The 14,275-nt window shown below is 43.8% G+C and overlaps 1 protein-coding gene across 7 annotated transcripts in view; it reads left to right on the forward strand.

Moving 5' to 3' along the window:
• The window catches only part of PMFBP1 (polyamine modulated factor 1 binding protein 1), a 52,712-nt gene that overhangs the window by 33,786 nt on the left and 4,651 nt on the right, over positions 1 to 14,275 (forward strand). For 3 of the 7 annotated variants that reach the window (XM_045443357.1, XM_045443359.1, XM_045443356.1), the window contains 10 exons: positions 1,025 to 1,214; positions 1,377 to 1,530; positions 2,163 to 2,330; positions 2,599 to 2,736; positions 7,385 to 7,549; positions 8,098 to 8,265; positions 8,578 to 8,745; positions 9,583 to 9,689; positions 10,178 to 10,252; positions 12,298 to 12,536. In XM_045443357.1, coding sequence (XP_045299313.1) covers positions 1,025 to 1,214; positions 1,377 to 1,530; positions 2,163 to 2,330; positions 2,599 to 2,736; positions 7,385 to 7,549; positions 8,098 to 8,265; positions 8,578 to 8,745; positions 9,583 to 9,689; positions 10,178 to 10,252; positions 12,298 to 12,536 — 1,572 coding nt within the window. Of the gene's footprint in view, positions 1 to 1,024; positions 1,215 to 1,376; positions 1,531 to 2,162; positions 2,331 to 2,598; positions 2,737 to 7,384; positions 7,550 to 8,097; positions 8,266 to 8,577; positions 8,746 to 9,582; positions 9,690 to 10,177; positions 10,253 to 12,297; positions 12,537 to 13,105; positions 13,360 to 14,275 lie in introns of those variants that run through there. The other 4 variants (XM_045443358.1, XM_045443360.1, XM_045443362.1 and 1 more) reach the window with 4 other exon arrangements.

Genomic DNA, 14,275 nt, shown 5'->3' on the forward strand with positions numbered 1-14,275 from the left:
CTCTAATTCTTCATTCCCAAAACTGAAACTGTTCTCTTCCCTGCTTAAAAACAGAAAATCTTCCTTCTTCTTCCAAGTTATATAATTATTTCTGTAGTGATACCATCTTTCTTCTGGTCTCCAAGGCTGAAAAACAGAGACTAGGGTGAGGTTGAGGTTAGAAACAAGAGTAGAAACTTTAGTATATAGGAGCATATTCTGGTGTAGAGAAACTCCGGTAAGCAATGTATTTGAGGTTTCTCCCTTTACACCCAGTGGGGGCAAAGGAATGGACTAAAAAGATATTTGTAGGAAGTCTTTCCCCATTTAATACATTCTAGTTTTCCTAAAATAGTCTTTTCTTTATGCCAGGTCCCTGCTCAAGAACCCACTAAATTAACTCTGAACATTCTCTCTGGCTTTCCAAGTCCTCCAAAGCCCTCTCTTGTCCGTGTACCTGCTCAGCTGTCTCCCTGCACCCCTTCCCACTTTTCTTTCCAATCAAACCAGTCTCTTCCCATCCTCTTCCCACATGCCTCCCCTGTTCCCTTCCCATGTGTTTGCTCTAACAATCCCCTCATCTGGAATTCCTTTCCTCCTCCTTATTCTCAGGCTCAGCGCAACCTTATTCCTCCATAAGTCCATCCCCACCAATCTTGCTTCACAGGAGTTCACAGTGAGTGCATGCTTACTGTGTCCTCTATGTCGTGTGGGCCAGTCTGTCTCCCTGACTAGACTCTAAACTCCATTAGGGTCAGGATTTGTCCATAATGACAGGATGAGTCACATAAGAGATACCAAGCAGTTTATATTGATTTGTTGAACTTTAGTCCAGAAGCAGGCCATGGCTGGGGGATAGCTGAAGACGGATAATTTAGCAGAGTTCCTTAGGAGTGATAATGAAATGGAGAGAAATGAGGGCAGGTTGGAAATTGAGGTAGGGCACAAAATGAAGGAACAGACTGGTCTTATTTGGGAGTCTGGTCTTCATGCACACTCCCTCCTCACATGCACATGTGCCTGGCTTGTCCCCTGTGTTCTGCAGCTCAGCAAGCAGCCCAGTATAAAGAAGAGGCCCTTCTGGCAAAGAGTAACCTAGAGGATTCCCAGAGGAAACTGCAAAGCTACCTATTCATGGAGAAGCAGAAGACGGAGACCATCCAGGAGCTGCAGAGAGAACTTCAGAAGCTGCAGAAGGATTCCTTGATGGCCGGAGAGGAACTCGCACCCAACAGGTACCACCACGCCACCTCTAGAGAGAGGCTCTGTCTGTTGCGAGCCAGCTGGGACACCACGGCAGCTGCCCAGGAGTGGGCCAGCAAGCCCCGTGCGGGTGGCTCATGATCCGCCAACATAGACATTGAGTCTGTCCTCCTGTTGTTGCCCTGTTGCTTTAGGAAACGGATAGAGGAGCTGACGTCAGAGCTCTCTGAGGCCCAGAGGAAGCTTGAACATTCAGAGAAGGAAAAGAGGCAGTTTCAGAAGACAACAGCTGAGCAGGACGCGAAGCTGACTGACCTGCTAGATCGTCTAAAACTCCTTCAACACCAGGTATAAAGGGCAAGCAGGCTGCCAGCTCAAGCATTTGCTCTGCTCCAGATTAAATATATTAGTCTTTATTCGGGAAGATGCCACCACCAATCCATTCAAACTCATTGTCCAGAGTTTGTGTTAGAAAGCTAAGCCAGCCTGTCAGCTCTAGTTCCCATGACCAATAATAAGCATTTTCAAGGGCTAAGCTTAAAAACAGTCAGAGGACAATGTTGGTTTTTTTTTTTTATAGGATTCAAAAGCCATCCTTGTCAGTCATTTTAAAGTCTTTGATCTCTGAATTATTCTTTCTGTGCTTTTCTAAGATTTTTTTAAAAACTTTATTCAAAGAGGTTTTTATGTGAAAAGATTTAGTGAATAAGTGGGAGAGAAGGCTGATGCTGTGGGAACTGGATCTGTAAATAAAATAAGTTGGTATATCTAATCGAACAAAAAAAAATGCTGAACATCAGAGGAATCTGTTATTATCTATGCTAAATAACCAAGGAGTTGCCCTCATGTTTATTTCAGCCATTCCCTTTATACAATTGTCAGGGGAAGGGGGTTTTGTTTTGTTTTGTTTTGTTTTTTGTTTTGTTTCAAAAGCGTAGAGCCTTAAGACTGTCTTTCAGGCCAGTCTCTTTACTTCTCAGCATAGGGAGCAAGCCTCCGCCAAAAGCAATCTAGAAGAGGAGCTTCAGGAGGTAACAAGATTACTGGAGGAGAAACGGGAGCAGTTGAAAAAGAGCAAAGAACAGGAGAAGTTGCTGGAGCAAGAGCTGGAGACATTCCGACAAGAGGAAAAAAGGAAAGAAAAGATGGTGAGAAGGAGAACCCAAGAAGAGCTGGGTCATGAATCCGGGCAAGACTTGAGCCCCACTGAGCCTAGTAGGATACAGAGGCCATGGGGACTCAAATCTCAGGAGAGAAGGGGGAGGGAAGGTGAGAAAGGCAAGTGAGGAGGAGAGAGAAGGCCCAAGAGAAGGCAGGCTGCAGGATGGAGCTACGGGCTGGGAAGGGGGAGCAGGCTTCTAAAGGAATCTGAGGTAACACCTCTTTTCTGGGCTTTGTTCTCTAATGGGGGAGCAGACAAAGGAAAATCTGAGAATATTGGAGGAGGAAAATGAGAATGTCAAAGCACAGTTAATGCAATATTCCACGCAACTGGATTCCTCTCTCAGCAAACAAAACGCCTCCCAGCAAATGATCCAAGAGCTAAATAATGAGGTGAGTTGGCAGAAACCCCGAGGGAGTAAGAAAGTTAAATGCTGTGACCCTTGACCTGAAATCGGACCTGTCTCTCCTCCACCACGGAAACACAGCTAACGGCCCAGCCCGCGTGCATCATCCGTGGTGCCTGTAGCGCCACTTCTCTCCTTGAAGTCGTAACCCTTCCGCACCCATTTGCTCAGCCAAAGAAATGTTTCTTCCACGTGTGGAAGGTCTTATTTAATATCTGCTGGAGCTCCCAAACTACCTGGGCTTTGGCAACAAGTATTCCACTACAGCATTTCAGACCGGAGTTGGGTGAGTCCATGGCTTGGAGCGCTTTGCTAGGGTGCACTTCCAAAAATAGTGCCAAAGCTCAAAAAGGGGATGGAAAGAGAGACAGTTCTTTACCATCACACAAATGAAGAGGAAAGAAAAATGTAAATGGTACCTAACGTATGCAAGGTACTGTGCTTGACGTCAGGCATCATTTATTGACTGTCTATTTAAGTCCTTCACATGCCTTCCATCTGCTTTACTCCCCACAACATATAGATTTCTATGATCCTCATTTTACAGAGGAAAGAAAGACTGAGGCTCAAAGTAACTGATTACTAAGTGATGAGCTGGACCAGTATTTGAACCTGGATCATCTAGCTCCAACACTAACCTCTTTCCCCTTCATCATGAATGTCAATACTTTCCCCCAACAGAATATATTTCATCTTTCTGCAAGAAACAAATACAGCGTCTTGATAGGTGGTCTCTCGGGTTGCAAATGAAAGACCAAGCAGCCGTCATTCCTTTATAATTTAAGAAGAAAAAATGTTAACCTTAAAAGACTATGGACTATGCAAAGTATAAGAATAGCACTGCCTAGTGGTGCCTGGGTGGCTCAGTCAGTTAAGCGTCTGACTTCAGCTCAGGTCATGATCTCTCTGTTCATGAGTTCGAGCCCCACATCAGGCTCTGTGCTAACAACGCAGAGCATGGAACCTACTTCGGATTCTGTGTCTCCCTCTCTCTCTGCCCTCCCCCACGCACACTCTGTCTCTCTCTCTCTTAAAAATAAATAAACATTTAAAAAATAATTTAAAAAAGTAATAGCACTCCCCAATAGAACTTTCTGTGATGATGGAAACATTCTATATTAGAGCTCTCTTGTATACTGTATCTACTAGCCACATGTGGCTGTTGAGTGCTTGGAATATGGATTAGTATGACTAAGGAACTGAATTTTTTTTTAATTGTTTGAATGTTTATTTATTTTTGAGAAAGAGAGAGACAGACAGAACGGGGAAGGGCAGAGAGAGATGGAGACACAGAATCTGAAGCAGGCACCAGGCTCCGAGCTGTCAGCACAGAGCCTGACACAGGGCTCGAACCCACAAACTGCAAGATAATGACCTGAGCTGAAGTCAGTCGCTCAACCAACTGAGCCATCCAGGCATCCCAGGAACTGAATTTTTAATTTTAATATTAACTAATTTTAGTTTTATTTAAATGTAACTAGCCTCATGTGGCTAGTGGCTACCATATTAGACAACACAGAGGCTGACGTTTCTGGAGTTTTGTCCTCCAGAGATATAAATCTCTCCTTTGCTGTGGTCCAGAGTTGATCTTTGAATTACTGAGATCCCTAAGGAACCTCCCTAAATATAAGGGGTATTACCTAAATATTTAATAGGCACCTGTTATCACGTTTGCCAAAAGAAAGATAGCCATTAGAAGTAAAAAGTATTAATTTCAGAATTTCTTTGATGGAAACCAGGAGGCTAGAGGGGTTTTTTTGGTGTGTAAGCGTGTTCAACTTTTTAAAAGCATACCTCACATATAGTAGACATATTATCAATTGAAACAGTCATTAGAAAGAGGTTTAGTTTCACATTCTAAAATGCATTTTCTTTCATCAGCACTCCATGTCTTAATTTTCAAATTTCCCATCTGAAAGCAATAGATCCTGAGATTTTTTTTTCATCTCTTTGATTCTAGGACATTTTTCCACCATATTTTATAATTAATTACTGTTAATAAGAAAGCTAATTTATTTTATATATTTATTATGTATTTGGACATTTTACTGAACTCACTTCTAAGCAGTAATAATTTTTCAGTTGTTTCTCATGGATTTTTTAGGTGGATGGTTATGTCATTTGCAAGCAACAACAATTCTCTAAACTTTTGTAATATTTATTCTTTTTTTTTCCTTATTGCATTAGATAGTACCTATAATTTAGTGTTCAACAGTAGGATCCTTTTCTTGCTTTGAACATTAATGGAACCCATCTGTTTCAGTATGATGTTCTTTATAATGTGGTGAATGAAATTAATTAATTGATCCTAATTTGGGCCCATCATTACATTCCTAGTATGAGTCCTAACTGTGTGTCACGTATTACTCTTTTAATACAATACTTGGACTATTCTAGGAAGTAAAATAAGGCCAGTATGATGGAAGTGTAGTAATCGAGGAGGATATTGGTATAGGATGAAAGTAGAAACATAGTTAGGGGTGGACATTATGGTCTCTATTAAGCAATTTGGGGTTTTATTATTAGAGCAATGAAAGGACATTGATGACATTTCCTCTGAAGAGCAGGTGAGGTGATTTGATCTAAGTTTTCAAAACATAACTGTGACTAATGTGTGGAAATGGATTGCAGAGAGGAGTAGGTATGGAAGTGAGGAGGCTATTGCCATTCAAGCTAGAGTTTTAGCAAATTCATGATGTGTTTTGGCAGCAAAATTAACCAGACTAACAATGGACTGAATGTGAGAAGAGAGGAATCAGGATGACTTAGTGGAACTCATCTGTAAAACCTTCCGGGCCTAATGCCTTTAGCCAGGGAGAGAGTATATCTTTATGAGAACTCTTATCAAAACTCCTTGATTCTATAATTTATGTATAACTACGTATATGTCTCCAGTACCTTTCTCCAAGCTAAACCACTGATGTTAGAGAAATTTAAAATAGAGCCTCCAAACTCCAGTGGACTTTTAGTTCTTAACAGCCTTCCCAACTTACCCCTTTCTCCTTAAAAAAGCATATCTCTCCTTTGTCCCCCAGACTTGCCTATGGTTTTGCCACAGCTTGTTTGTCCTGGATTGCAATTCTCTTTCATTCCCAAATAAACCCATCTTTTGCTGGTAAAATTTTAAAAAATGAATAAAGCAATAAATAAATAAATAATATAAATAATAAATAATACATATTTATTACATATAAATAAATAATACAAAATTAATTTCATTAAGCTTCTATTTTAGCTTCTAGCATCATTGTGATTTATGTCCCACCCTTCTTTTCAATATCTCACCTCTGTGGTTACACATCTTGATTTGGCCACCATTTATTGAAAACTTACAATGAATCACATACAGTGATTCCCCTGGTTTACTGGGGAGATCCAGATGACTTCATGTTTTCAGAAGTCCCCAAAAAAGATGTACTTCTTTTTCCAGAAGACCAAATTATTCTATCTTTAGAAATGGTTTCGCTCCCAGGAAATGTAAATATAGGGTCAGAAGTGCAATCTAACACTTCTCATCTCACTAATTCCTAGAGTCAAAGATACTCAAAATTCCATCTGAAACAATAATAAACTTCAAGCCCTGAGCAGCTACTGAAGAAAACTCAACAGAGTGTGTTTCTGTGTATATGGCCACATAGAAGATGTGGGTGTATTGAAATACTAAAGAACAGATAAAATACCAAAGAACAGAAGTTGGGCATGTGAATTTCTAAGGTCTCTCTCCTACTTCTGGACTTGGAAGTGGATCTCTGCCCTGTACTTAGAAATATTTAATAAAATGGCTAGTTACTTAGCATGTTCATGATCATACAGCTATATAGTAATGTATACCTTACTAAGCCCTTTTTACCTACATAATCTCATTTGATCATCACCAAAACTCTACAAAACCATTGAAAGTATCCTGGTTTGCAGAAGAGGAAACTGAGGCTAAGAGAGATTAAGTAAATGACAGAACCTGGACCTCTAACTCCAGATCTTAATTCCTTTTAGCTTTGGCATGAATACTAAGTTTACAACAAGGACTTTGGTTTTTAAACACACTTCTACCATAACTATATGTTCAGTGTATCCCTAATTCCAAACATTGCTGTGTATAATATTACATTCAATCAAAAAAATTATTTAGTATTTACTGAGCACATATTGTGTGCCATGCCCTGAGCTATATAGGCAGTGGTGATACAGCAGTGAAGGAAGCACACACAGTCCCACTCTCATGGTGTATCAAGTCTAGTGGATTATGTCAGGAACTAAGAAAGGCACAAAATGTACAAATGAAATGTTGTATCATGTCTCTTAACCTAGAATTGAGTTCCAGCTCTTTATCAAAGGCTACAGAGTCTGTGAAAGGGACTATTCATGTGCTTGATACATCATGGTCCAGTACTGCCAGTACTCTTTGTATCTGGGGGACTTGCTAACTTAGAAGGGGAGTGTCAGGGGAGGGGTGAAGAAGAGCCTGGAAAGGCAGCTGTTCCTTTTATAACAGTGAGAGGAGGGTGTAGGCCTTATCACAGACTGCTCTGCAGGCTAGTGCAGAGAGAAGAGAGCCCAGCTCTTATCCATTTCCTACAGACAGAGAATACCTCTACTGGCATAAATCTTGACAGTGATATTTCCCCTCCCTAAAGCTAGTCCTTCGGAAGGAGGCCTTAGAGAGTCTTCAGGTCCAGCTGGACAAGACTGTGCAGAAAGAGAAGCAATATCTCCAGACCATGGTCAGTAAAGAAGCCTATGAGGAATTGTCCAGAAAGTCACTTGCCTGCCAAGATGACCTGACACAAGCTCTGGAGAAGGTAAGCCATACCCTCTCATCTCCAGGACTGTTTTGGGCAAAGAAACATCTGAGTAGCATGAGAGATGTAACAGTCAATCCCCTGCGTGACTGGCTGCCACCAGGACCATCTGCAAACCCTTGCACAAGCTGGGATATCCTTCCAGAGAAGGCCTGCTTCCTCTTAATGAGGCTTCTTTTGAGGGGAGGAAGGGGAGGCAAAGATGGAGGCCAAATCCAATCAGTCTTTCTGGCCACATGTGACCCAGGGGCGAGGTTTTCCCAAAACCTAGACTGTCTGGGTAATTCGTGCCCCACTCAGTACCAATCATGCCTAGCTGATCAGTTCATAGAATTGGAAAAAGAGGAAACAGGAAGAGAGGGAGGATGTAGAAAACCAACCATTGTCACTTCCCACCCCTCTCTGGGACCCTAGGCAAGTGACTGGGTGTCTCTGCCACCCTGAACAGAGAGGATGGGGAGGGACTGGAATGCTTCTCCATTCAGCACCCAACAGAAAGGGCTAAATGGCTTTGACAGCCATTCTCATCCCCTTTGTCTTTGTGGAAGCTCAATCACGCGACCTCGGAGACCAAGAGCCTGCACCGAAGCTTGGCACAAGCCCAAGAGAGGAAAGTTCAGCTGGAAGATGAAATCATTGCTTATGAGGAAAGGATGAAAAAGCTCAACGTGGAATTAAGAAAACTGCAGGGGTTCCATGAGCAGAGCGAGCTAGAGGTAGGAAGCAGTCAGGAGCTCAGGCTGCCTTCCTGTTCCAGGTCGCCAAGGTCTCCTCTTGCCCCTCGAACTCTTTAAGCACTGAGCCATTCCCCTCGGCTGACCGGTTCCCTCCCTCCACTTGGCTGGCTCAGCGAGCCTCAGGCAGAGGAGGCAACGGTCAGAGCGGGGGCGCCCTCTGCTGGTACTGGAAGTAAACTGCCCCCTGAGGAGTCCCCAAAGCTGACAAAGCTCTCTTAGGCCTTGTCATGGGTGCTCTGGGGTCAGGGCCGCAAGCCGGGGTCTCCCTTCTCACTTCGCGCCCCTGAGCAGGTGCATGCCTTCGACAAGAAGCTGGAGGAGATGAGCAACCAGGTGCTGCAGTGGCAGAAGCAGCACCAGAGTGACCTCAAGATGCTGGCAGCTAAAGAGGAGCAGCTTAGGGCCTTCCAGGAGGAAATGGCCGCCCTGAAGGAGAACCTCCTGGCAGACGAGAAGGAGGTGGGTACTCCTCAGCTTCTGACACCTCCTCCCAGACCCTCCCAACACATCCATGACCACCAGGATACCAAACAGCCCTTGTGGGGATGGGGGCACCTAAGAGCTAGGCAAGGACACCCCCAGCCCACACTCTATTCAGTGTGAAGCAGGGTCTCAATGTTCTAAGTCCCATAGCAGTTGTCTCAACCCAACTGCCTTCCTGTGCCTTTGTTGACAGCGATATTGAGCAGAACAAAGGCCTATTCCAGGGAAGAGAGTGCCATCTCCCTGTCAGGTATACCACCTGCCCTGACTTAGATAACCCACAGGGCAGTCCCCCTCCAGAGCCCATCCTGACACTTTCACCTACCCTGTAGTAGAATCTGCTAAGAGATCTTTGGGCATGCCCTATGCCCTGGTCCCTGAGCAGTGAAGTGCATGGTAGGAGGCCACAGGATATCTCAGGGTAGCCACAGGGCCTTAGCTTGCATTAAAAAAAGGGCATCCATTCCTCAAGATATTTATTTTTCCATCTGTTAAAAAAAAAAAAAAGTGGCTTAATGTATTGCTTTTGTAGAACAAACTGCTTTAATGCCTTTGCCCAAAAATCATTATTGTAAGCATACATGTGTCCTTTGTCTCTACTGTAAATGGTGCCCTGGCAGAGATGTCACCTTGTGTGCCTGTACTGCTGGAGGCAGAGGTTCTGCTGTGGCAGTCCCAACTCTGGCCTAGGGGTTGGATGGCAGAATCAATGTTTCTTCTTCCAGGAAGAGAGAAGAGGCCTGATTTAGAAGTAAGGAGATGACAGGCCTATGCTCCCACCCCTAACCATCTCCTTTTCTTCTTGTACCAAAGCCCTGTTGTGTGCCCCAGAGGTCTGCACCTAAAGACACTACCTGTAGGCTGCACCAAGAGAATGATCAGATTATGTCCAACATGGAGCAATGGGCCAAAGAGCAGAAGTAAGTAAGGCAGAAAAAAGTAAGGCAGGGTTCCAGGGCCTGGGCTGAGCTGAGAACCTGCACGCACACTGCCCTCTGGGGACATGGATCCAGTATCAGCCCACATTCAGAGGCTGGGAATAAGATGGAGGGGCCTCAACTAGTCAGTCAGAATCAGAAAGATCTGCTGACTTAGAAACAGAGCAGCTCCAAGATAAAAGAGATGCTTTGCTGTGGGTCATAGTCCCTCTTCCCAACCTGGAATCTGGCTTCGCTGCCTGAATCCCTTGAAATCACCTGAGATCATGGTGATCTTGCATGGGAGTTTGAGAATGGAGGGTCCCCTTAATTGCCAGGTGCTAGGGAGGCTCTAGCTCTGGGGACTGGGTAATGAACAGGGTCTAGGGTTCAGCAGACACCTTACTGAAAACACCAACAACCCATCCATCCAGCTCATGCCCTTCTACATGGAGGTCTGGGAACTGTTTCTCTTTTGGATTTTATTACAGGATTGCCAACGAGAAACTAGGAAACAGGCTCCGTGAACAGGTCAAATATATTGCCAAGCTAACTGGAGAAAAAGAGTAAGTCATCCCACACCACCCAGGCTGCTGCTTGGGCCCCAAGGAGAAGGGTCTGGCACGAGCCAGGGCTGGCTTTTCCATTAGATACATGCATCTGACCTCAGGAAAGAGTTGGGGCTTTGGAAAGATTCTGAGTAGTGAATCCACATTTATGTGACCTTGGGCACATCACTACCTCTTTGGGCCTTTGTTCCCTCACCAACAATACAGGAAGGGGTTAATGGTCCCTATGCCCCTTCTCACTGTTACCTTCTGCGATTATCAGAGGTCAAAAATTCTAAGAAGGAAACATGAACTGAAAGTTAGACACTACTAGTTAGGGTAGAGACTAAGCTGCTGTAACAAAGAGACCTCCAAGTGAAGGAATGTAGAACATGGAAGGAACATCCCTAGGAAGTGAACAGTCCAGGGTGGTGGGGTTCCTCTGTCTCACATGGTCATTTGGGAACGGAGGTTCCTTCTACTTGCTGCTCCAACCTCCCCTGTGGCTTTATTTCACCCTCCTGGTCAAAGCTGGGTCAGCAGAGTGCAGTGTAGGAGGAGTGTTGGAAGTTTGAGAACAGAAGTGAACATATGGACGTCTAAAACCAAGACTTTGGAGATGGTACAGATAACAGGTCATGATAAGCTCCAGGGCAATGTTTCTCAACCCTTTGTCAGGGAACACTTAGAAAATAACCACATTTGTTTGGCACAATGGAAGGATTTGGGATGGGTTGTTTATGACAAAGTTGACCAACCAGTGGCTGCCCCAAGAGCTGGGGGTGTCCATATCTCAGCCCCAGTTGGAAAGCTCTGAGCTGTGACCTTAGGAGGGTGGCTGAGTTTAAGGAGAAGATAAGATCATTGGAATACAGAAGTCAAGCAACTGAGAGGCCAGGACTTGGACAGAAAGTACAGGATGTTGAAGACACTTGGGAATGCTGAAACAAGTGGACCAAAGAGAGTAGCAGAGAGCCAGGGAATGAGGGCATGGTGAGGACCCCTCCTCCAGGCCCAGTGGCATATGGAGTATGGCAATGACATGTGGGGCTCCAAGGGAATAAGTGTCTTGGACACCAGCCAGGTTTATAGAGAGCAAGAGGACAAACCACAGTCCCAGAGAAGTTGGGAATGAATTCTTTGATTTCTTCTAGAAAAGACCATGAAATTTTTCACTAGGACAAAAGCATTTTCTGAAAGGGATTAACTGAAAGAAAAATTGTAAGAATCTGAAGGTAACAGAAAAAAGCATTTCATCCTGTTTCTTATATTGTGCCCAGTTCCAGGAAGTTCTGTTTCACAAAGAACTCATTCTTAAGTGAACCCATTTGAAGGAAAACCATCTTCTAATAATAATAATAATAATGCAAATACTATTTGTCAGTTTCCTGTGTAAGACACTGATCTAAGTGATTCATATGTATTAATTTATTTAATCTTCATAAGAAACCATGAGTTCAGTACCATTAAAATCATAAAACCGTAAAAAACTGTCATGGGGGAAGAAAGAGAGGAACCCAAAGGCTAAATAACTCATGAATAGTAAATGGCAGAGCCAGAATTCCAACTCAGGAAGTCTAGTTCCAGAGCCCACTGTCACCCACTGCCCTGAGCATTGGTTTAGAGAAATATGACCATTTATTGAGCCACAGGAGATATGCTAAGTTCTTTCACCTCACCTACATTGCTGCCACCATTTCCTCATCTGTAAAATGGGGATAAGTTACTTGTCCAAGCTCTCAACAGAGCTGGGATCCCCTGTGCTCTCAACCTTCCAGCAAAGGAAGGCAAAAGAACCTGGACTTTGGCATCAGAACTGGACGAGAGTGTTTCCCAGGTATGGCCAGCCAGGACAGCCCGAGCACATGTGATTGTTCATTATAGCCTTCTGGCTCTTCAAATCCAATTTCTATCATTTGTCAAACTGGATCTTTCTATGAAGCACAGAAGGCAGATCAGACTTAATTATCCCCATCTGACAGATAGGAAAACAGGCCCTGAGCTGACATGACACAGTGGCTCGGGAGTTGAAGCAGACTGAACATCCTCTGTCCTTTCCTCAGCCACCTCCACCATGTAATGGTCCATCTGCAGCAAGAAAACAAGAAACTGAAGACTGAGATAGAGGAGAAGAAGGTGAAAACCGGGCACCCAAGGCTATACACCAAAGCCCTAGGCCCGAGCAAAACGGAGCCCATACCAAAGGGAAAAGTGTGTGCCACCTTGGGCTGGAGGGGGATGTCCCAGGACATGAACCAAAGAATGGACATCACCAAGTTTGTCGGGATACCCCACTGTTCAGGTATTCTGCCATTTATCTTTTGCTACTTATGTGATATCATCTCACTTAGTCCCATGGTTCAAAAAAAAAAAAAAAAAAGTAGCAACAGCCTGATGCTATTTTTCAAGAGATCACTGCATTGGGAATTCAAAGTGGGAGCTGGGGGACAGATCTTTTGCTCAGCTACTCTAGACCAAAGATAATTGTTTCCTCATCTGTAGAGAGAAGAGGTGAGTGAATTAAGGCTCGTTCTGATCTAAGACTCTTTGACGATACCCAAGTGCATCATATGTCAGACCCATCCCTCTCCCTGACCCAGTCCCTTTTGGGAAGTGTAGGGACAAGGAAGGAACAGGCAGAATAGACATCTTCCTCCCATAATATGTTCGGAAAACCCCAAAAGAGCACCCCAGTCCCCTGTTCAGCCTGGGTCCACGGCTACCTTTTCTGTCACCTATAGACTCCATATTACCCCCAAGGGAAGAAGTCACCCCACGGCTGAGATGCCTGGCCATGAGGCCAGTCCTTGAGGAATCACCTCATTAATTTCTCCTCAAATCAAGACTATCATTTCCTCCCTGTTCCCTCAGGTTCCTCATATTGCTAGAATCAGCGCCTTTGCCCTGAGCATCATTTCCACGCACGTTTTTCAGAGGACAGTGATTTCCCGCCCCTCTCTCTTGGATCAGCTCTTATGGGAATGCCTCAAGGTCCCAGCCTATTTTGCAAGATGCAAACATTTTTATTGAGTTTTGTCCACTTTCTGCAGTGGAGTGAGCATTGGAACCGCACTACCATCTCCAGACCCAAACTCTAAAATAAAAACATGAGCATAGCAGTGTCAGTGAGCTCTCGGCGTCTTGCAGACATCTCTGCCCCCTCAAGCCCCCAGCAACATGTTCATCCTGTTTTCTTAGTATTCTAAAAGATACAGTCTCTCTCACATATATGGGGAAGCTCTAACTCCCAAAGCAAGCTTCTGGATTACCTGTATTAGTTTTTAAAACAACAAGAGATAATTAACTCCTTCTTTATTTCCATCTGTCTGCAATTTTAAGGAAAAAAAAAAAAAATCTAAAGACCTCAAAAAGGAAAGTGATCCTGAGACCCAAAAGAAAGGAAGAGAAATAAGTGATACATTTTCCAAATGGAAGAGGGAGAGAGAAGCATCTGCTTTCTCCTTGGCTGCCATATTCCATTTCTCCTTCTAATATTTTGTTTTTCTCCCCAGCCAGCTCAGTACAAGTAAAATTCCATTATAACAAACTCCAAGCACAACTAAACTATTTTATTGTGGCAAGATTTTGTTAAACTGAATATATGTCTGGAATATATATTCCTAGTCTGTAGGAGAGTGACAGAAATAGCTACTAAGATAAAGTTAGAGAAAGAAATGAAAGAGCTTGCATCTTGGGGTGGAGGACAGGAGAAGTGAAGGAAGAAACCCACTTCCTTGGTAAGGGGTTGGTAAGGATTCTTAAATATTCTTGCCTCACTCCGCAGCCAAACAAAAGCCAAGAAAATTCATTCCAAATAGGAACATGTTGCATAGAATGCACATGCCAATACCTGGGAAAAGCAAATACGAGAGGTGCAGTTTGAGGCAGGAGTGACAGGCATCTCTGACAGTCTCTGCTGTGACAGTGTTGTTTGTTTGTTTATGTTTATTTTTAACTATGTACCCCCATTGGGTTTAGAGTAAGGATATATTTTCCAGAGTAAACAAAGATTGAAGAATCTGGTACTAATGAAATGGTTTC

The sequence above is a fragment of the Leopardus geoffroyi genome, chromosome E2 (assembly GCF_018350155.1).
Source record: "Leopardus geoffroyi isolate Oge1 chromosome E2, O.geoffroyi_Oge1_pat1.0, whole genome shotgun sequence".
NCBI classification, from domain to species: domain Eukaryota; kingdom Metazoa; phylum Chordata; class Mammalia; order Carnivora; family Felidae; genus Leopardus; species Leopardus geoffroyi.